Source organism: Lissotriton helveticus, chromosome 1_1 (genome assembly GCF_964261635.1).
Source record: "Lissotriton helveticus chromosome 1_1, aLisHel1.1, whole genome shotgun sequence".
Classification (NCBI taxonomy): domain Eukaryota; kingdom Metazoa; phylum Chordata; class Amphibia; order Caudata; family Salamandridae; genus Lissotriton; species Lissotriton helveticus.
The window spans coordinates 1,467,037,182-1,467,061,024 of record NC_136057.1 but is presented as its reverse complement, the minus strand read 5'-3'; the positions used below and the strand labels follow the sequence as shown (position 1 = coordinate 1,467,061,024).

The 23,843-nt window shown below is 47.1% G+C and overlaps 1 protein-coding gene across 2 annotated transcripts in view; it reads left to right on the top strand.

Moving 5' to 3' along the window:
* Positions 1-23,843, top strand: part of LOC144828139 (E3 ubiquitin-protein ligase DTX3L-like) — an 814,092-nt gene that overhangs the window by 658,955 nt on the left and 131,294 nt on the right. For both annotated transcript variants that reach the window (XM_078686257.1, XM_078686255.1), the window contains one exon: positions 20,027-20,238. In XM_078686257.1, the coding sequence (XP_078542383.1) occupies positions 20,027-20,238 (212 nt within the window). The remainder of the gene's footprint in view (positions 1-20,026; positions 20,239-23,843) is intronic.

Here is a 23,843-nt window from a genome sequence, read left to right as displayed (position 1 = left end):
TCTTCCCATCTTCTCATGCACAGCTTACAGACCCCCTTTTAGAGGGCCACTGGGCAAGCAGGAGCTACTGGGCCCAACAGTGGGGGATGAGGCCTTTTTTCACCTGGTTTCCTTAGGCACAACCTAATATGGGTTATGAGCAACTGGGCAAAGTACCCCTTCAGCACTTGACCCTCAGTGGTAGAGCAGCTCAAGCAGTACAAGGCTTATTGGGGGATGAAAGATAAAGGTGTTGAACATAGGTTCACAACTCAAAGTATGTTCAATAACAGCAATAATTTATTGTCCAATACTTTCCTTTATGAGAAAAAGAGTATTTGTACATAAACACAAAATTAAATACAGCTTACATAAACAATAGACACTACAGCATTAGGTCAGGGCTTTAGTGTTCAATAGGCAGGTCCCTGAGCCCCGCTTCCCTCAGCAATAGTGGTTATTCCCCATTCGCTATAGGTGACATTCAGGGTAGGCCCCTCTAGTAGTCTGAGTCCCAGGAGTCCCACGCTGACTCTTGATAAAAGTAAAAAATGTTCTAGCGCTCTAAGTGCCACGTAGCAGAACAAGATCCCCCGGGGCCTTCTGGCCCTGCGATCAATCTTACCTGCTCCTGCGATGATGGTCTAACCGGAGTCTCAGCTGGGAGAGGCAGTGACTGCTGTTCCTGAGTACCTCTCGTAGCTTGCCCAGGTCAGTGGCTGGGTTTCCAAGGTGCATTCTCCAATGAGACACTAAGTTCCATTGTTCCTTCCCACCAGTAGAGGGTTAGTTGCTCCCGTTCCTATCGTCAGTTGGGTATCCGGTCCCCACAGGTCATCACGGTGGCCTCTCCTCCTGACGATGACTTGAACTAGCCAACGGTCCTTATCCCTTCCGCTGGCCCCACCTGACATACGGGGTCACTGACCTTACTCCATACAGTCGACAGCCTGCTGTTCATGTCAATAATCTTTCTAACAGTCTCACCTGGCATCCGGGGTCACCAACTTTCCTCTGCACATGGGCGATGGCCTGATCGGCACTGCAGTAATCTTTGTGGCAGCCCCACCTGGCATACAGGGTTGTCGACTCTCCTCCGGACATTTGCTGTGGCCCAATCTGCACCGCAATGATCTTCAACGTGGTCCCACCTGGCATGTCTCCGAATTCACTCCACACACGGGTACCCCGTGATCAGCATGGCAGTGATGCTGACCACAGCTAACTTGATGTATGCAACCTCTTGCATATGGCTTCACCAACATGAACCTGCACACCAGCATTGACCTTATCGGTGAGACGCCTTGCATAGCTTCTCCTCCTCACACAGTCTGACTGGCTGCTTGATAGTTGACAATTTTTAGAGCCTCGAACACCCCTTCTTATAGTCCCTTTCCAGACACCAAATGTGATTAAGTATCTGTTTATGATCCTATTATCAGCCCCATCTTCTTCCTGAGATGGGCCCAAGCCCCTTTCGAATGACCTTTCTCTGAATCAAAAAGCATCTTTTCTCTTTGAAGTGTACTGAAGAGCCTGGCTCTTCTTCTTCCAGTGTGTGTCCCACCCAGCTCACAGGAATGCAGCAATGTGCTGCACAGTGCTACATACTAACTTGATGTAGGCCAAGGGTGAGTTAAGAACACAGCAGCTGATCTTAACATGAGTGAGCCTGTAGCCATTCCAGTGACACCATTACAAAGGCCTGTTCCCTTCTACTGACCACCCTTCCTCTGCCACCCTTCCTCTCCCAACCTCCTGAATCAACTGCGGAGTCCCACAGGGATCATCACTCAGCCCTACCCTCTCTAACGTCTACATGGTCCCCCTTGCCGCCATCGTCCGACGCACGGTCTCAGCATAGTCTCCTACGCCTATAACACACAGTTCATCTTCTCCCTCACCAAGGACCCCGCCCCCACCAGACTCAACTTCCAGGACGGAATGCAGAACGTTACTGCCTGGATGAACAACAGCTGCTTAAAACTCAACTCAGAGAAGACAGAAGTCCTCGTCCTCGGAACCACTCCTGCGGCGTGGAACAACACCTGGTGGCACACTGCCCACGGCAGCCCCCCGACCCCCACTGACCACGCCAAAAACCTTGGCATACTCAACTCCTCCCTCTCCATAAATCGACAGGTCAACGTCATGACCTCCAGCTGCTTCAACACTCTCCGCATCCTCCGTATAACCTTCAAATGGGTCCCACCCAAGGCAAAGAAGACAGTCACCCACGCATACATCACCAGCAGGTTGGACTACGGAAACACCCTCTACACCGGCATCAAGAAGTCCCTACTTCTCAAGCTCCAGACAATACAGAACACCGCCGCCAGACTTTTTCTCCGGGTCCCTCGACGCGAACACCTCGGCCAACACCTACGCACGCTCCACTGGCTCCCCGTTGAGAAAAGAATAACTTTCAAGATACACACCTTCGCCTACAAATGCCTACACAACACCGGACCTCAAAACCTCAATGACAGAATCCCCCTCCAAGTGCCCAACACAACCTCCGCTCCACCAACCTCCTCCTTGCCGAAACCCCACGCATCTGCAGAGCCAGAGCAGGGGGAACATCCTTCTCCTACATCGCGGCCAAAACCTGGAACGAGCTCCCCATCGACATCAGGAGTGCTCTCTCCCTGAACACCTTCAGGAAGGCCCTGAAAACCTGGCTTTATAACCAATAAAGAACTGCTGAACCACCCCCACCCCCCATTCCCCCCTTCAGCGCCTTGAGACCCTCACAGGTGAGTAGTGCCCTTAGAATTCCCCTGATTGATTGATTGATTGACTGTACCCTGCCACCACTGCACTCTTGCTGCTTAACTCCTAGCAACGGCAGTGGCCTTTCACCGCTATGAGGGTAGCGCTTTGGGTGTCCCTTCCGGTCCACCAAGACCGCAATCCATGAGGCAGGCCTATGTCATGGCACACACACACACATGATCCGTGTTAACCCATTACAACACAAAATCAGCAGCAGAGATCCAGAATCCATTACAGCTGGGGCACTCAGGGCAGGGGTACACATCTATTAATTACAATGCAAGGGACTTTTCCGTCCCAACACATAGTCAGGTTTTTGTAAGTGAGAGGAGCACTGGGAGTTTATTTTGACTGTTCCTACGGAAGAATTGTTGGATTCCTGACAGAGTAAGGGTCATTCATTTTAATCTTCCCCTTGCCACAGGCCATACACACCTTGAAGAGAGATTCCTTTCAGAAGCTTCTCACATGCTTGGAAATGTCTAAGTATCTGAGTCCAATAGAAAACAAGCATTTACAATGCAACGGTTTCGCCTTTGGAAATGTTAAAGCTATTTGCAATGTAAATGACAATGCCATTTATTTATCTGTTTTCAAAACCAACACATAAATACAAATGTTGTCATTTACAATGCCAATAGCTCAAACTTTTCCAAAGGCGAAACCGTTGCATTGTAAATGCTTGTTAAATATTGCCTGAGCGCAATAACAGAGGAAACGCACTGATACGCAAATATGGCGATCGAATTATAATGATGTTTGGTTGTGTTTTGCATATTCGTCCCTTTTTAGTTTCAATTTCAGGTAGGTTTAGAGGAGGGAAGGGGCGGGGTTGGAGTAGACGAACCGGAACTCGCTTTTACAAACGAATGCTGAAAGAATGTTGAGACAAGTCAGGTCCTGGGCCGCGCTGTGATTGGCTGACGTCATGGGGGTGTCCCGGGCCGGCAGCCAATCACAGCGCGGCCCGGGAATGACGTCAAGGGGGTGTCCCGGGCCGGCAGCCAATCGCAGCGCTGCCCGGGACAAAGGGGCGGGGCTTAAAAAAAGCACCAGAAACGCCCCCGAATTGCGTTTTCTGGAGAAAGCGCGATTGACAGCCTCTGTCTCCCAATGGCTAGCCTCCATTTATGGAGCTAGCCAATGAGAGGCAGAGGCGGTGCCGACATCCCTACTGTAGACAATAGTTTTCGATCTGGGAGTGGCACTGCGTGCCCCTCGCCAGGTCGAAACCTAATAAATAACTGAAAACGAGATTAATCGCAATATGATCTCATGTCATATAAAAGGTGTAAAGAGAATGAGTATGAGAGTCGAAAGTACATAAATAAGAATGGGTCATGGGGTGAACATTTTCTAAGACTAATAAGAAGGAAAAAGTGAGATTGAAAATACATAGGAAGACATCGGAGCTGTTTGGGACAAGGAGAAACGTGTGCTTGACGAGGAAGAGAGACTAGAACATGACTGTATGAATATTACATATACTGAAGTGGGACAGTAATATATTTGGGCAGGCCGACATGAATGGAAAAACAGTAGTTAAGACGAGAAAGAACAAAAATGTTTTGAGAGACAAAATGATGGGGAAAGATCTGCTTCTGTCCACATTACAGATATTAATGTGTCCACTTTCAGTAACTGAGGAGATCTTTTGTGAAAATTTGAGTAAACTATGTGCAACAGTCTGTAGACAAATTGAGGTGATATCTCATTTATAAATGCCTGCATCTGCTAGCAAAAACACCCTAAAAGTACCAACAATTCCGGAAAGGGTAAATGGTTAGCTGTCTGAGGCCCTCGCCCTTGTAATTAGTTTATTCCTGCTATTCAATTTGTGCTAAACAATTTATCATTTACCACTGAATGAACATATCTATCCGGACAAAAAGTTAGAATCTAGCAGGCTATTTAAGACTGGGTGCTGCATAAGGGGTTAACATGTTAAAGACATTAGTCTACACCCGGGCTGATTTGTAATGTCTATTAGACTAATATCAGTACAGCGACCATCCCAGCATCCTGGAAAGAATGACTGTTTAGAGGACGTCAGTGCCTTCCAATTAGAACTTGGTGTCATGTTATTTATATAATACCCCATATCGTGGAATCCTAATAAACATCATCCACAATTTGTATGAAACAATGCTTCATAATATGTAATCGACTCATTTTATTTCTGTTCTGATTCAGAATATCCGATCTATAAAAAAAACTGCCAACACTTGTTATACAAAAAGTCACTCGCCAACTTAGGGCTCACTTATTTCTTCTTCAAAAAAGTTTCCATCATAAAAGTTATTATCTGTTTTTTTATCATTGACTTTTGCAGATATGCATTTCATGACAGCTTTAAATTGAAAAATGTCTTTGAATTGAGAACGTTTGCCAGTCCATGGCCTGTGCTAATGTAACAGGTAATTAGGCAGCAACTTCTGGCATGGGTCGAGGGGTTAGATGCTTTGCAAATGGGCAGCCTTGTGGCAGAATGCCTAGAAAACATTGCACAACGTATGTATATTCTAAAAGTTCAAATCCAGGTCTATTGCAAGCTTGTAATGTTTATTTTCTCCACACCTGAATACCTATTAGGCTACTTTCAACATTTGTTTGGTCGAGAGTTTTAGACAAGAATGGCCTTTCAGGAATGCATGTCTGGCACATCTCGTGTCCTTCCCTGCATGTCGGTTTAACGTAAACTTTATTTTTGTGTGCAAAAATAATTATGTTTTCCGAGTTGATTACTCAAACATCCTGTCCAGCTTGTTTATAAATGCATAGTGAGAAAAAAAAAACAGAAAGCCTAGGTGTTTATATTCTCAACAAACAATACCGGTAAAACCATCAAAACCTGTGGCTTTAAGAATATTGTTGCAACTTTCAGACTAGATCTTGCATTTCACTGAAACAAAAAGCAACAGCTCTTAACTAGGCACCACCAGAGTGACTGTCAATAGCTGTACAGAGGCTGCAAATAACTGCGTAAAGTACAAATTAGATAAGTAGAACGTAAATGTTTACGCATAATGTGAAAATGTTTATATGCCATTATAGGTTGCAATGTGATATAATCCCTACTCAAACAAAACTCAAACTAATTTGTATCCAGTGATATTACAGGGAACCCCCAGGGACGACCACGGATATTCATCCAGAGTCACGAACAGCAGCATCAAAACGTGACTTTGAGCTTGGGCACTTTTGAGACCGGCCTTACTTGGAGCTGGCACGTTGTGGTAGCCTCACGTGCAACTCTGCCACCTTTGCGAGATTGTCCCTGCTGTCTGAAAGTGGCCTGGTGATGCGGGAGGGCACAGTGCCCTCACCACAGGGACTCAGCCACCAGCTCTCCTAATGCACATCGCCCAAGCTAATGACAAGCCTTCCCGGGGCAGGTTGGGACGACTCCTCTGTCTACCAAGTACCAGCCACCCTACTGGCAGCAGTTTCCTTACTGCGCCGCCCGCGCGCCCTGCACAGCGCCTCTGTCCCTACCACGCTCGCACTAAAGTTTCAGGAATGCTGCCAGGCAGAAGTTGTGGCAGAGTTTCATATCTCCCTTAGTTACCTGCTGATGTACCCGTCTTCGTCCCCGTCGCACGTCTGGAACAGGCGCCTCATGCGCTCTTCCTCGCCAGTGCTCGAAGTGTCGCTGCTGCCGCTACTGCTTCCCACCGGCTCAGTGGCCATGGCCCCGCTGCCCCCGGGACGTTGCGCCTCGCCCTGGTGGAGGAGAAGCACTGCATCCAGCAAAGCAAGCTGCAACCAACGGCACAAAGCAGGGTCAGGCGCGCCGCCGCCCGCAGGTCCGGGCGCGCGCTCCGCTGGCCCCCGCTGTCAGCGCAGCTGGAGCCCCTTGGCAAGCGCGTGCGAGCAAAACCTTCACAAGCACACTCTTCTTCGCGGTTACTTCAGAGGGGGTTCGGGCCGCTGAGCGCATTTGCTTGTTTTTGACGGGGAAAGGGGGGAGTGACAGACTGAGAGTAGTGAGGAATGTACAGAGGGCAGAGCTGCCAAAGTGTGAGTGATGCGCTACTGCTCACAGCTGCGGAGCACGGAGCTGGGCTCGGGAGGCAGCAGCCCCCAGCTGCGATCGTCCCATGGAAACCATAACTCGCAGTGGAGAGCAGGAAGTTTTAAGAGGTATACAGATTACATATGGTAATTTGTTGAAAAAACGTGATTTATGCCTTGGATGACGAGGCATGGAGGCAAATTGCTGCGGAGGGAGGGGGGGGGGAGTGGGACTGAGGAGACCTGCGGGCGGAGGGAGGGGGGAAGCGGGAATGAGGAGAGCTGCGGAGGGAGGGGGGGAAGCGGGACTGAGGAGAGCTGCGGGGGGAGCGGGACTAAGGAGAGCTGCGGAGGGAGGGGGGAGCAGGACTGGAACAGAGCAACAGGTCGTTTCGCGATTCGGGGGCGTGTTTGCGTGCTCTCCCCTTCCCATTGGCTGGAAGGTAAAATTCCAGCCAATGGGAAGAGGAGAGGGCGGTACTTAAAAAAAGACCCAGAAACGCCCCCGAATCGCGTCAAGGCGGGCCCTGAACTTAGTGACGCTCCTCTCCTCCAATGGCTGGCCAGCATTTACGAGGCCAGCCAATGGAGAAGAGGGGCGTGTTCAGCCCCCGTACTACAGACAAAAGATTTCGGCTCCGCCCACTGCTTACTCAGTGCGACGGTAGCCGAAACCTAAAAACTCTTGAAAAGGTTGAATGGAGAGAGAGCTCCATAGGATTCCCTTTCACTGATGTGTGGTATGAAATCTGCCAGTTGAAGGACTTTGTCAGAGAGGAGATGAGGTTGCTGGACTCTGTTTGACCGAAGTTTGAAGTTTGGGTCACACAAATTGGTTGACTGGTTGTGTGTAGTCTATCGACGTTTTTCAATATTATTGAGTGCAGTGTACATCGCTCTGCTAACACAGATGAGTGTTCCGAGCCTAATGATGGGCAGTGATTCAACTATGTGAATCTATGATAGATCCAGTGCTGGAGAATCTAGGTTTCTCCGATCATGTTGATGTATTTATGTGGGCTTGTGGAAGGATGACATCGAAGGCTGGGAAAAAAATATGAGATAAGGTGGATATTCAGTAAATTTAGGCTGAATGGTTTAGAGTACAGGAATTAAAAGCCCATCTTGAACCAAATCTTTAGTGCCTCCCTGCTCATTCTAGTTCTTAATGTCCACTGTTGATGGTCTAAAATACTGCCCAGTCAGTGCTGTGCTGAGCTTTGTTCCAGCAATAGCACCACCCACAAACATTGGAACTAGCAGGCCACAGAAGACATATTATTTTAGCACATAACAAGGTTTCAATCCCCCAAAAGTTACATCCAACCACCTCCGGGAAAGCATATGCATTCCCGTCTGAAAACGACTAAAGATGCATGTATATAAATAGTTCAGGAAAAATCAAATAAGAGCAATTGGACTGTGACACTTTGTTCTATGGATGCAGACTGACTGTAAGCCCTTCAAGATGTCAATCAATTCCATGTGCTGCCCGCTGGGTATCCTTGTTGCACCAGTTTCATTTGCTTGACCTCAGTGTCATCCTGTAGTCGACCACTAGGTGGTGATGTAGCCACAACGCTCGACCTACTAATTTTTTTTTTTAGGTCTCGCCGGAGCCAGCGCATGCTGGCCAGTTTATGACCTGGTAATGTCCCACTATTTCTGCCTGATTGTCTTTATGCTAACCAGCTTGTGGTAAGAACGCAAGCGCGGAGATACCCCTTCGGGGGTCGAATTCCTGCGCTATAAAAGCAAATAAATAAATAAATAAATGCGCTATCTCAAGCCAGACATTTAGTAAGCGGGTTTTGAACGTGCTACCTAGAGGCTTTTGCCGGCCACCAGCTTGCTGTTACGTGCACAAGCGCGCGCGACTTGCACAGCTGCCATCCGGCAGCTTGTTTTCTTTCACTTTCGCGCCGCGCGCGATTCCCCTCCCCCCTCCTCCCACTTCCTACTCGTCAGCTCTGTTTGTGTGTGGTTGGTGACAGAGAGCATTGTTCTGCTGCCATCTGTAGTCCTTTTGGTGATGTGCTGGTTGCTCGAGTTTATGATCTTCTCTCTGTTTGATTGGGTGTTTCTGCTGATCATAAGTATATACGCTATCATAGATGACAGAGACGCTACTCTCTCACGCTCGCTACTTGCACTTTCGTTTTCTTTTGTTTCTTTTTTTTTTGTAATCCTCATCTGCCCGACACAAGTTCCATAGATGCCAAGAAAAAGGAGACACACCAACCACCTCTCTGTCTTCGGGAGCAAGGCCCTGATAGTTGAGCCGCTTCGCGAACTAGGCAGAACTTATTGCGGATTGGCGGGAGATGTGTTGCACCTTGTTGATACTCCTCTAGGCAACTTCATGCCTGTTAGGCCAGTAAACAGATATCGGGATCGGGGCAAACCATTAGACTGAGCCATGGAGTAGGTGGGCATAATCATCGGACATTTGGGGGGGGGGGGGGGGGGGGAAACCCCATCGATAAAAGGGAACAAAATAGAGAGAAAAAAAAAGGGATTCACTTCCAGTCTGTCAAGAGTTTCCAAAAGGTGAGGCACCGGGTACTGCAAGATCTAGCCAAATCTGTCTTGGATGTTTCATAGAGAGACGTTAGCGTATACATATCATCCGTCTTGCCAAAAGGATAGCATAGAATAGGAGAGACCGTGCAACCCCGGTGATGTTCTGATCAAAGCCGAGTATGACCAAAGGTAGCGTAAGAGGAATGTTGGTCTTAAGAATTGAGCCCAGGGTGACTTTAACCTCTTTCCAATAAGCATTGATGTGGGGGCATTCCCAAAACATGTGGATATCTGAAGCTGCCGGGAGTTGACATTTGTTACAGCATTTCCCTTCCTGATATTTAGATAGACGTAAAGGGGAGAGGTATGCTCGGTGTAAAGTGAACAAATGGTTTCGTCTCAACTAGGCGGGTTTAACCAGTCTATACAAAAGAGAAAAAGATTTTATCCACAAATCCTCATCCAGTGACACGATATCACTTCCCCATAGCTCCATTGGCAATTTGAAGTCTCCGTCTATTTCCTCCAAGATGGACCAGTACCAAAAAGCAACTTCCTTGCCTCCTGTCTGTTTCTCGACTAAGTGCTGTTCTAAGGGGCTAGGTCTCCCAATATTCGAATTTTTCCTAGTTAGTTCTCTGGCCCAACTGCTGATTTCGATGTACTTAAATCTTGACAAGGTTGGCCCTACTTTCTCCTTAAGCTCCTCCCACTCTATCAGGAGGCCTCCGAATATCAGTTCACCCCATCTTGAGAGCCCAGCATCGATAAGTGGGGCTGCCAAGCAGTCTTGTAAACACAGCGGGAGCCCGGGAGAGTCCCATATCTGGGCATAGTTAGAGAAATATGCCAGCCCCACTCTAAGTTTAATTTGCACCCAGGACTTCAATATTGTTAAAAGAGTCTTGAGCCTCACTTTTTAAAAAAACTTTCGATCGCCGAACTTAAATAGAAACCCGTCTAACGGAAGGTTTGCCCCCACCAGCATTGCCTTGAACAATCTCCCATTCGAAGATGTATCTGGTGACTTCAAAAGCATTCTTGTGTGGGACAGTTGGAATGCCCACGCGTAGTACTGTAGGTCTGGCAGAGCAAGCCCTCCTTTTTCCCTCCTCCTCCTTAATTTTTTCCAGGCCAGCCTTGTAGCCTTATTGCCCCAGATGAAAGAGTTGATTTCCTGCTGACATTTATGAAGTTGCTTGGGATCAAATGCCAGAGGGATGGAATTAAAAATAAAAGTCAGTTTCGGAAGGATGGACATTTTCACGATATTTACTTTCCCAAAAATTGACAGTCGAAGACCCGCCCAGGATTTCAATAAGGCTCTACAATCTTGGAAGACCTGTTCTAAATTAGCCTTAGCCAAGGTGTCTATTTCTTGCGTGATTTTAACTCCAAGGTAATGAATTGAGGGTGTCACCACAACACTGGGATTAATAATATTCCATGTCATAAGCTCTGTCTTGTCAGCCTTAATATCATAGCCCGATATATGTCCAAATTCTTTGGCCATTTCTACCACTATGGGAAAGGCAGTTGCTGGGTCACTAGTATAAATTACTATGTCATCAGCATAGAGCCCTACCCTTTTTTTCCAACCTCCATATTCAAATGAGGCAATTCTTGGGTCCTCCCTGAGAGATTGTGCAAATGGTTCAATATAAATATTGAAAAGAAGGGGGGATAGGGGGCAGCTCTGTCTCGTTCCCCTACTAATCTGAAAGGACTGGGTACGTATACCATTCACCAAAATACCAGCACTAGGGTTAGTATACAGTAGGCCTATGGCCCTACAGAAGTTAGGCCCAAATGCGAATTTCCTCATGACTTCAGCTAGATATGACCAGTTTACTCTGTCGAACGCTTTTGTTGCGTCGAGGGTCATAATGGCCAAGGGAAGGGAGAAAGTTGAGGCGATGTCCACTGCCCCGATTAAATCATAGGTGAGGTCTGAAAGCTGTCTACCTCGAATAAAGCCCTTCTGGTCCGTGTGGATAATTGAGCCGACTTCGCGTCCCAGCCGCGTCGCCAACACCGCCGCAAAGAGCTTGTAGTCGCTATTCAGAAGTGAAATTGGCCTATAAGAGCCGCATTTGGCCGGGTCTTTCCTGGGTTTTGGAATCAAGACAATTGTAGCCTCCCCCCAAGATTAAGTTGGGGTGGCCCCCATTAATAAAATATCGTTGAAGAGTCTGGTAAGTGCTGTGACGATTTCGGGAGCCAATACCCGGAGTAACTCACCAGGGAGACCATCGGGGCCAGCCGCCTTGCCCCGCTTCACCTTTTTAATAGCTTCGCTCACCTCTATCTCCGAAATTGGGCTATCGAGACGGTCTCTTTGTTCTGGGGTGAGAGTGGGGAGAATTATCCCGTCTAACCATCTGAGCCTAGTCACCGGGTCGTCCGAGATCTCCTCTTTGTATATTTGTTGAAAAAACCCAAGAAAGGCTTCCCCGATGTCTATGGTGGAAGTTCTTCCATTGGTCTCCCCCTCTACTCTGATAAGTTTGATGTGTTTTTTGGCCTGGTCAGATTTGATTTTCCAGGCTAGGACTTTACCCGAGGATTCTCCATATTCAAAATTTGAAAGTTTACTTGCTGCCCATCTCTTTGCGACCCTCTCTTGGAGGATATTTTCTAGCTTCTCTTTTAATTGCTTCCGTTGTTTCTTCTCTTTGTTAGTACCAGTTCCGGAGCCAATACGTTGATCGAAGAGAGCAATTTCCTGTTCTATATTAGTAATCATTGCCCTGTACACTTTCCCTCGATGAGAGGCCCTGTTGGTAATATGGCCTCGTAGATTAGCTTTGTAAGCCTCCCACACAATATCCAACCGAGCAGTGTTTATGTTAATATCCATAAAAAACTTAGTTGCTTGGATAAGGAGGTCAGTTTCCTCCTCCTCTAAAAGAATGGTGCGGTCAAATGACCAAGACGTATGTGTGGTTAGCTGACCTGATTTTAAAGAAAAGAAGATGGCCGAGTGATCTAATAGGTGTGAGGGTAAGTAAACTAGTTCCTCCAGGGAGTCTCGTAATGAATTACTAAACAGAGCATAGTCAATCCTAGACTTATGGTTGTATTTGAAGTTATGGTAGGATATGCCAGGTGCGTTACCCTCTCTCTCCCTCCACGAGTCTACTAATCCAAGCGTTGACATGATCACCCCAAGCGTTTGCCTGGATTTCACATAAGTTACTGCCCTAGAGTTGGGGGATTTAGTACTAAGTTAAAATCCCCCATCCAAATTATTGGGTCGTGGGTTGTTAATAAGTGGTTCTGAATTTTATACAGGTATGAGGGGTCATCCTGATTGGGGCCATAATAACCCACCAAGTTGTACGGTCTACTCTCTAAACTTACTTTAACATAGAGCCACCTACCACTGTGATCTTCTTCATGGTCTATAATCTGTGCTCTTACTTGCCTTTTAAAAATGATTAGGATACCCCGAATATTAGCGTTGTGGTTAGTACAAATAAAGCTGTCAACCCATCTAACCCTCCTCAACATGTCCTTCACTTCTTGCTGAAGAAGATGTGTTTCCTGGATGACAATGACCTGCGCTGGGGAGTCCCTCAAATACTGTAGAATTCTGTGCCTCCTCCCACTTACCCGCAGGCCATTGACATTCCAGGACAAAAATTTTATCCTAGACATCTGATGTCGTTCCCCCTCCACCAACTCATCAAATCTATCAAGAGTATACGACTCCCAAAGTAAATTAAGTGAAGCTGAGTTGTGTATGTTGTGGATTGTACAATTAGAACGTTGTCTGACAAATGAGGATTTTTTGCAATTTTACCCCCCCTCCCCCTCCCCCTCCCAGGAAAACCCTCCCTTACTTGACCTGGCCGATGATGCCAGATTTGTCCCTCTGGGGAGCCCCCCCCGCCCGGCCCTGATACGTGTTACTAATGTAAGCGGTGTGATCCGACAGAACCAAGGTTAATGTTTTTAGAGGAATCTTCATATGAAAGGTATCCTATACGAATAAGTGCAAAGGTGGTGGAAGTAGAAGTAAATACCACTTAGAGAATACTTCCCTTTCTAAGAGCTTTACCCTGAGTCCCACCTCCCCCACCTATTCCAAGCCCGTATCATTATTTTGTTTGTTTTTTATTTTACTTTTCCCCCCCTTTTTTTTTTTTTTTTATATTTTTTTTTCCTTTCCTAATCTTCTCTATCCCTCTTAAGAAAAGAAAAAATTTCACTACTATATATATATTTTTTTTGTTTTTTTCTTTAGAAACACCCTCCCGTGATTTTTTTTTTTTTGTGTTGATTATGCTCCTGCTATACAAGCTACCAGATAGGGTTGTCAAATGGAGCTGTCTAAATTAAGTTCACGTATCAGAAACGCAGATACTGTCGTCGACACGAGCAGGCAGCAACTATAAGGTACTATAAAGTGCTAGCAAACTAAGGGAGTAGGAAGGGGGAAGAAAGTTATAGGGAGCTTAATCTCATGATCTCTTAATCTTTCTAGTCTATTAGTCTATTAGTCACTACCGGGCTCCCTGCTCATGGTTCCTTATAGAGGCTAAGAGTTCATCTGCCTCCAGAGGGGAACGGACGTTATGCATTTTATTATTGTACATGACCCTCAGGAAGGCAGGAAACCTCATCTGCACAGTGGCCCCCAGACCCCTGAAATGGTCCATTCTCTGGCCCAACTCCCACTGTCTATCGAGGGTTGTCTTAGACAGATCAGACCTAACCACAAATGAGAAGTCTGGGGCTTTTAAAGATGTAGCTTTAAGTGCCAAGTTTAATATTTTTTCCTTAGTGGAGTAGGTTAGAAAATTCACTAGGATCTTTCTGGGTTTTGATCTCCCCGAGTTTAAGCGAAACGGGTCTCTGTGGGCTCGCTGAATATCCCTCTCTAGCTCTTCAACAGATTCCTCCAAATTCAGGGACTCTTTGAGCAATGAGGCTATGAATTTTTTCATTTCTCCCCCCTCTTTCCCTTCCGGAACCTTCAAGAGTCTAATATTGTTTCTCCGTGAGTAATTTTCCAAAGACTCCACTCTTTCCTTTGTTGTGTCACTTTCACGTCTTAGACATTGTATCTTTTCCTCTGCATATTCCAATTTAGCTTTTAGTTCGCCAACAGTACTTTCTAGAGTATCTGTCCTTTCGGCGAGCAGGTCTACTCTCTTGTCAAGGGCGTCGAACGCTGCTTTAATCTCGTGCTGGTTATGTTTAGATTCAGCAAACCCAATCTTGATCTCATGTAGGAGTGTCTCCAGAGATACCTCTTCCCGGGTTTCACAGTCTAAGGGTGCCGGCTCATCGTTGCTCCCGCCAGCAAGTAAATTTAGGGACCCTAGCTCCTCTGAGATATTGTCTGCTAATTCCAAGACCGAAATCGCCGGGATCGGGGACGGGGACGTGGCCCCTTGGGTATTATCTAGACCACTCATCTCTTTATCTTGAGGGCAACTCTCCCCCGCTCTACACGTAACTTCTAAGACCTGCGGCAGTACCTTGAAGAATGTCCTAAGCGAGGGTGTAAGTCGTACAGCGTTGTTATAATTGTTTCTGGGTTTTGATTTGGCCATAAGCTTAGGGTCGGAAACCCGGGGGACGATGGCAGTATGTTTGCTGGTAGGTTTGCTGGCAAAAACAAAGATGGACTGCCCTGGAGTACCCTCCTTAGTAATAGCTTCTACTTCGCTCCCTGCACTAAGACCTGGCTTATGATCAGTAAGAATGTCAGTAACAGTATCTGGAGTGTCTATAACCCTCAATTCGCTGTGCCCAACCTCGGTGATACCTTTGGGACCCCCACGCCCAGTCTCCTTACTTGAAAAATGTTCAGGTTCACGATCACAGCTGATGTCCGCTGCCCGTTCTGCTCCTTCCGTTGCAATCCTCGCCTCAGGTTTAGTTCTAGGGCGGCGTGTCCGTGGCTTAGGTTTATCTACACGGCGGGGTTCAACCCCCGATCGCGTTAATTTTGGGGGATCGAGGCAACCTCCCTTCAATGCAGCCGAGCCCTTCTGGACTAAATGAAGGCTTCCACTGCCTCCGAGGTTTCCGCGAGCCGCCGCCCTGCGGCTCCGTCGCAGCTCCACGGCTGCCTCGGCCCACCGCGGAAGAGAGGTGGGAGGTAGGACCTCGAAACCACACATCCGCCGGGCAGTTGCTCCACACACTGACCGCCGACCCACCAAGCACAGGGCTGGATTCAAATATGTGCCACGCTGGGTGCCGCCGCGCAACGCTGCACTGTGAGCCTCGTCCAAGGGGGACCGAGGGGTCTAAGGATGCCAAAACAATCAAGCGGCGGGGGTGAACGCCGCCTCACAACACCGTGTGTACCGTGTGCAGCGCTCGATAACCTGAGGAACTCTGGCGGACTCAGTCTCAGGCGGACGGGAAGGGGAGAAAAACAAAAGGCATACCGCAGAAAGTCAAGCGGTAGGATGTTCCGATTTTACAGTTTCTGCCGAATTTCCGCTATGTTTTCACCGGGATGCGGGATACGGGAGCTCCGCTGGAGAGACGCGACCTGCCCTAGCCGGTGGCCGCCATGTTTTCCATCGTCGGGTTTTCTTTTGTTTCGTTTCGAAAACTTTTATTTCGGTCACAAGGACTATAAAAAGTGACAAGATAATAAAAACAACATACTTCTTAAAACAATAAATGCAGAAAAGAGCAATCCGCAGTGAGGACAAAGGCATTTGGGGGGATGACAGAGAGGCGTTGTTTGAGCACAACACAAAAATGTATAAAAGGCATGAGTATCCTGCAGCTATCTTACAATAAAATCCAATTCATCAAGATAAAAATATGTGCAAGGTAGTATAAGAATAAAAGACCAATTGTATGGCAATTCTCTAGAATTCAAATATACAATTTTCTTCTGCAAAACATTTTGTGCTTATTTTTCCTTTTGGATAAAGGCCCATCTCCTTCGCCATATCGTGTTTAAGTATCTAGAAACAGCAAACACCATAGGGTTTGATGTATCGTATTTTAGAACCCGAATAACCTCCCTACAGTTAACAAAACCCAAATTACGGCAGAGCGGTACGAGCCAGTACCGCCTCGCTTGTTGGTAGCCCGGGCAAAAGAATAGGATATGCATTTCAGTTTCGTCTTGAGTATTGCAAACTGGGCAGCCTAGCACTTCATGCCCAGCCCATTTGTTGGTTACAACACGTACCGGCAAAGTACTATATCTAAACTGTAAATATAGTTTTTTTGCTACCACAGGCAGGATATCATCCAGAAAGGTTTCCAGCTTGTAGTTGTCCTTAACTGTGAGAAACTGTGTTGTTAGAGGACCAAATTTCGAATTAGTCTGTATGCCTTCAACCTTTAGGGTGCGGTAGGTCTTAGGTAGAAAAACTCGGGGGACTAAAGTGCTGGTAATGTCTGGGGTACTCCACAAGGAAGGTAGGCCGAGCTTTTCGCACTTGTGTTTTACGTGAGCAAACCAGGGTACCCTTTTCAGCAAACCTGGGTGCGATAAAAGCTCTTTGGTCTCTACCTGATATGCTGCTAGTTCGGGGGTTGCCCATTGTCTTCGCCAGAAGGTTAATGGTTTTAGGGCAATCTCGTCTTCTATTGGCGAGATCCCCAAATCTACTCTTAAGGGGATTAGCGGGGTGCCCATTGGTAAGCCCGTTAATTGTTTTAGGAATCTGTTCTCGACTACGGCGATGGTGGAGGACGAACAGTGCCCCCATAGTTCCGCCCCGCAGAGAGAGGCGCCGCGCGCTTGAGCCCTATACATTTCTAGCGCTGGACCAATAGGTTTGAAGGGAGATTCCCTGGCTAATTTGGCTATACTCCCGGCAATCTGTGTTAGCTTGAGCTTAGCCTTAGCTAGTTGGGGCTCCCACTGCATATCTTCGGACAGGGTTACACCCAGATATTCAAAAACAGTCAACCTTTCCAGGCATGAGCCATTCAATCGTGGGTTAGGGCGTGTTGTCTTTGGGGGGTTGACTATCATACATTTAGTTTTTGTGGTGTTAATCGTCAGGCCCCTCTGGTGTTACAGAATAAGGCAAAGCAATCAATGCTCGTTCACATGATTTGTGGGTGTGAGTACTCTAGGACTCCGTTCTCCCTCCGAGTCTTGAGCCCTCCCCTCCGCAGATGAGCGCATTCATTTGAGAAACAAGCAAAGTTTCTGCGTGATTAGGTCTCATGAAGCACCTGCCAGGAATACTGAGTGTCGCCCCAAGATCACCACTGCCTATGACCCCCTACCCGAAACCCCTGAGTGGCGCCCTAACAGCACTGCTGCTTGTGACCATAAGCCCAGCATTGCCTGTGACACCCGGCCCGGGTCTGTCACCCTAAACCCAGCATCGCCTGACCCCCAGCCCTGGCCTGGCTCCCGATGGTCAGCGCTGCCGCTGCCTGAGATTCCCCAGCCGAGGCTTAACGCTGCTTGTAACCTCCGGACCTGCCTCTTACCTCAATCCCAGCGCAGGCTGAGACCCCCCAACCCCAGGCCTGTCACCCCCACACTAACTGCAACCTGCTGCCTCTATCTGCCACCCAAGTCTCTACGCTCTACCCGGGCCCGTCACTGAATGCTCAGCGCTGCCTGCGACCCCCACTTTGGGACTGCCCCCAGAAGCCCAGCACTGATCGCAGCCCCCATGTTCCCTACCCACACCCAGCACTGCCGCTGTTCCCTCCACCAGCCTAGACCTGTCACCACAAGACCAGTACTGTGTGAGTGTGCACAGATAGTGCTAGTGCATACAGACGCTGTGTTTGAGGTTACCCCGTAATCCGTATCTGCTTGTAAATGTTTAAAGGAGGCTTCACTTTGCCATGGTGCACCGATTGATTCACCATCATTTATTGAGTGGGCATTTTGCGCGTGTATTCGACCTGGAATGAACGGGTGCATGATAATGAGAGGCGTGTTTGTGTACGTGTCTAATAACTACAGTCCTTCTGCAGTTTTAAAACGCCTGTTCTGTAAGGTAGCGGGAGTTGAACTTTTTTACTCTATTACTTTTAATACCCACACGCCGTAGATTTCATGTATTTGCATTGTGATAGACATAATATGTATTCTCCTCACTGTAGTAAACAATGACATTCTAGTCATATGTGTTTGTTAAACTACATGCCCTATTAGTTCTGTGTGTCAGTGATTTGCCGCAGGGCATTATGGGAAGAGGCAGGGGGAGACGAAGCTCTGCTAGACTGTGCTATTTGACTCGCGTCTCACGCAAACCTAACACCAGCTGCTTGTCATACCGATGAATGTTAGTGCGTTATACTAGGACACAACGAGGGAAGACTCCTCTGGGGGGCTGGGGCTGAAGGCGGAGCAAAGATTTCTGAGAGATAGCCAGGGATGTAGCTAGCATTAGTGCAGAAGGTGCAGTGGCACAGAGGTCTAAAGGGGACGGGGTCATCAGACCTCAGAGTGGTTGACACCTTCCTGCTTTCTCAAATTTGCTTAAAAATGCACAATTTGCCCACTCTTTTTTCAAAAGTTTCTCTGGGGAGAACCCCCCCCCCCTCCGGATCTACCCCGTAGGTGGTTCAGGCTCACTGGCTACGCTCGCTCGTCGCAGTGCAGTACAACAATTGGTTTACGGCCACAACTTTCAAATGTCACCAACCGCCACTGTTTCCCAGTACCCATTAAAAGTTCCTGTGCCGCCCAAGACCTCACCCTCTGGTACTCTCACCCGTCGCTCACCTTGCCAATATCAAAATACTGCTATTCACTCTCAGCAACAATGTGCCCTCGTTTTCCTTATCTCAACCCATCATAAATTATCAGGTGTTCTGGCACCCTCCCTACCCACGCTTGCACTACCCTCCCCTGACCCTTAAGTACCAAATATGTTTCTCTCATCCTGCTTCTCTCCAGCACAACATTCTGCGCCTTCCCTCCCCCTCTTTGCAAAAAGCTGTGCTCTCTGTCCGAAGCCGTGCTGCTCTCAGTGTAGCAGTAAAGCCATTCAAAAGCTTCTGATCAGTGTAGCCTTCTTTTCTTTGTCAGAACAGGTCTGCACAGATATGTAGCTGATGGGGAGATGCCATTTGGTGGGGCTAATGTGCCAACGGAAGCCACCTGCAGTGGTCAGGTCTTCAGAGACCTGGGAAACACTGGGTAACCCAGACATGTTCAGAGCTCTGCTATAATTAAAACGCATGCATGATAAAAGTGCTGGCATATTCAAAGCCCTACTGTTATCCTAAAGCTGGCATAAGAAAAAACAAGCACTGGCATAGCCAATAGGTCTCGCCTTTGGGACCTTATAAGTATTTATTTATGCAGCACAATATCCTTGGTGCAACATCAACTGTTGCATGGCTAAACACTTATATGGTTCCCAAGGGGAGACCTATTGGCTATGCCAATGCTTGTTTTTTTAAATGCATTTTTATATAGCACGGACTTTACCCACAGGCGTCAGAGCGCTTTACAATAGAACCAAGTACGTTACATGAGGAGAATTTAACATATTTACACGTTACAGATTCAAACGAGAAAGAAGGTAAAATAAAACAATAAATGGCAGTCACACAAAAAATACATTAGGATGAAGATCGTACAGGCATGAATTACAAATGTACAATATTGAAAGCACTTCCTTGAGGGACATGAAAAGGGATGTATTGGTTCATGTCCCTCAACATTGCACTACACCACTAATATCGAGTTTCTACGGTATCTTCTTATTGCATAGTGTGGCATTTACTCATTGTTTTAAATGTTGTTTTTCATTCCTCACAGGATAACCACCCAAACCCTGGCCAGCGGTACAGTGGCACAACCCGGACTGCCTACCTCCCCGATAACCCAGAGGGCCGGGAGGTGTTGAAGATGCTGTATCAAGCTTTCAAACAGAAGTTAACGTTTACAATTGGAGAGTCGCGGACCACAGGGGAGAAAAACACTGTGACCTGGAATGACATCCACCACAAGACCAGCACTCATTCCGAAACGTGAGTGTCTTTAAATCACATCTACTTTGGCTCAATAAGATTGTAAATGTCGATTCTTTCTAGATGTGCAGAAGAGCTCGTTTCTTCCGTTGTGTGTTATTTCTTCTTTTATGATCGAAAGTAGGAAATAACAAGCATTGGCATAGCCAATAGGTCTCGCCTTTGGGACCTTATACGTGTTTAGTTATCCAGCACAATATTCTTGGTGCAACAACATCAACTGTTGCATGGCTAAACACTTATAAGGTCCCAAAGGCGAGACCTATTGGCTATGTCAGTGCTTGTTTTACATGTAAACACCTCAGTAGGACCAGGTATTCCGATCACCGTTTAAATCTTAGTGTTTGAACCACTAAAACACAAGTCTGATTCGTAACTTGTGGCTCTCGAACACGTCTGCACCTCTTTGCTCCCGAACTAGATTTCTGCTTCCCAAATGCATATTAAACTTTTTGGCCAGCGCAAATGTAGTGAGCTCTACAAAATCTTAATTTATGAAAAAATATGAATTCATTAAAATAATCATATTGTTTGTATTTCTAGTGATGTCACGTGATTATTTACTCTGTAACGAAATATGAAGAATACAGAAGTTGGATAAAAGAAGTAACAAAGGTTTACTTTGAATTGCGCACTCCTGCAGCAACACTTGCCTTCGGGTGCCAAGTTTTAGGAAAACAGCAGGGAGGTTGATACAGTAAATAAATGAACCTCAGTGGAGAACCAGGTTGCCGTGTGAATTGATGGGTTTATGGCCAATGACTAGTATTCCTGAAACCTGTGGTGCAGCTCGTTGCGAGCCCAGGGCCCTAATGAAATGGCATCCATTTGCAGAGTGAACCCGTGTGACTTTTAACCTATGGGTAATTCCAATCCAAGAACTTCAGCTGCCTTGAAATATTGCAACAAAGGTATGAAAATCCAAGGCCACTATGGACCCGCAAAGATACTCTGCTACAGCAACACCTAAACTGGAAAAAAAACAGAAGGGGCGAATAGACATGGGAAATAAGACACAGACACTAAGCACAGAAGACACAAACTTTGGCCATGTAAGATAGATAATGGGACCAAGAGGCATAGATACTGATCTTTGGAATGATAGACTAAAAACATACACAACTGCTGATAGTCTCAAAACAACAAGCATTGACAAAGCCAACAGGTTTCGCCAATGCAAGATCTATCTGCTTCATCAATGTTTGTTTTATTTTTTATTTATAGTTACATGCCTTGTATGATATAACAGCTGATATGTTTATATTACTAATGATAGGTCTGCACTAGGAGGCTTAATGCATTTTAGATTCATTTGCTCAAACCATTGTAAAACAAACGCATACATTTTTTGTGGTCTTTGTTTTGCCTAAGTGCAATTTGACTTAGCTGGCTGCTTCGGAACATCTAGTCTTCTAATTCATCTATTTGAGCTTATGATTCGTCACCAGTGGGTGTTGAAAGTTCCTAAAAAGCAGCAAGCAGTGCGTGGCTACACACCTGGAAACATGGGACTGCGGATTAGGCACAGGGAAGGGCATTCCTGCATCGGGATGGATAGTCGCGGCTCTGGCATGTGGACTGGAGGTTTGGGGATTTTAATTGGAAGCCATGAGATGGGCACATCATGGCCTACGAATGTGGACAGTGACCCCTGCAATGGGCATTGGCAGCCCTGGGATTTGCAATGGAAGTCCTGTGACAGGCGATGGCAGTTGTGGGATGTGAACTCAAGGAGAATTCAGCCTTCTGAGTAGGGGGCGCTCCGGTCATACTCTTGTTCCCCACAATGCCACTTTTACTATACTGCAATTAGAGTTGCACTTTGTGTTCCTCTGCATCTGGTTCTTCACAGTGTACAGCCGGCACAGTACTACCCTCTTTCTGACTGCCTATGGCAAGAAGGAAGAGTTGGTGAGATAGCTCAGTGAGCTAATGTCTCTCTTCCAGAGATCTACATTTTAATTACTGTTTCAATTACAATAAGTCATTCACTGCATTGATGTGCACCTGCTTCAGAGGTCAAGGTGTAACGTGCAGGCCAAAATTTTGAACCCCAGTAAAATAAATTGTTCATTGGATTAATCGGCCTGCTACAGAGATAGAGAAATCTGAACATTAGAAAATCAAGTCCCAATAAGATAGCTCCCCGGGTAAAGACACCTTCAGCAAAGATCAGTGAGTAGCAATCGGGGTCAAGTTTCCTCGTATGCTTGTGTGGATCTAATATTTCAGACCCTTACTGAGAGCTTCTGAAAAGAAAGAAAATTAGCATGATGATGCAAAAGCCTCATCCCTTGTGGCCGATAAATGAGCCAGAAAGCAGGAAAGAAAACAAGCGCGCGCGCCTCGCGCTGCAGTGGGAGAGAGAGGCGGAGGGATGCACCCGCGAGTGGTGCGCGCGCGCTGGAGAGAGCATTCTGCTCTTTTTCAAAGCACATACTCGTGCTTGTGGTGCGCAGCGGCGCACTCCCGCAAGCTGTATTCTGCCACAAGCATGAGTATGTGCTTTGAAAAAGAGCTGTACGGCGGCTAAAGGTCTCCTATGCAGCGTATATGCGCTGTGTAGGCGCGACCTAAAAAATAAACATCTGTTTTGCTCCGCACTCTCTAGCACCCTGTGCACCGGTGGTAAATTGCTATGTTGTATGCAATGTTGTCTTCGCATGGCTCTGGTTGCTGAAGGCTCTTCTGCCATGAATTGACCTCGTATTTTTTCTTTAACTTTCCATTTCCTGTTAGCATTGAGGTAAAAAGGCAGAATACATGTAGAGGGATCGGTGATCTTTTTTCGGCGCATTGATTCATATGTCTCGCATCAAGTTAACAGTTTACCTGTGGAAATAGTGAATGTTTGTAGGGAAGTGGGTTTCTGTTGCAGTAACCCTCCCACTTTTTGCCTGATAACTGATGTGCTTTAACTGGATGTGCCCTGGGTTCCTGCCAATCAGGTACCCATGGCCTGTGTTCCTCACCTAAAAACTGTACTAAAGCCTAAACCCAATTGGCATTTCTGGCCACAGGTAAGCCCCTGGTAAATGGTACCCTATGTCGCTGTGACCAGAGAAGACCCCTAAGGACTGCAGCACTTATTGTGCCACCCTTCGGGGCCCTGTACGCTGACACACCCACACTGCCTTTGCAGGCTGAGTGTCTTGGTGCAGAACTAAACAGAGTCGACATGTCACACATCCCTGTGTGCCATCCCCACAAACACACTGCCCTGGCATACCTCAGTCTCCCCCCTAGCTGGGTGCACTATGCCAGTGGTGTGGGCACAGGTGCATGAGCCCTGTGCCCCTACAGTACGCAGGGATATTCCTGGGCACTGTAAGTGCAGTGATGCCATTAAGAGTTTATGGTGCTGGGAGGTTGTCATTACGAACTCCACAGCACCATAACGGCTACACTGAAGACTGAGAAGTTTGGTATCCAACTTCTCAGCACATTAAACCCACACTGATGCCAGTGTGGGATTTAATGTAAAATGCATGACAGAGGGCACCTTAGAGTTGCCCCCTGAACCTAACCCACAACCAGTGTCCTGACTGAGAGGCTGCCTAGACTGCCACACAGCAGACATGTTGCTGGACCCCTGGGTAGAGAAC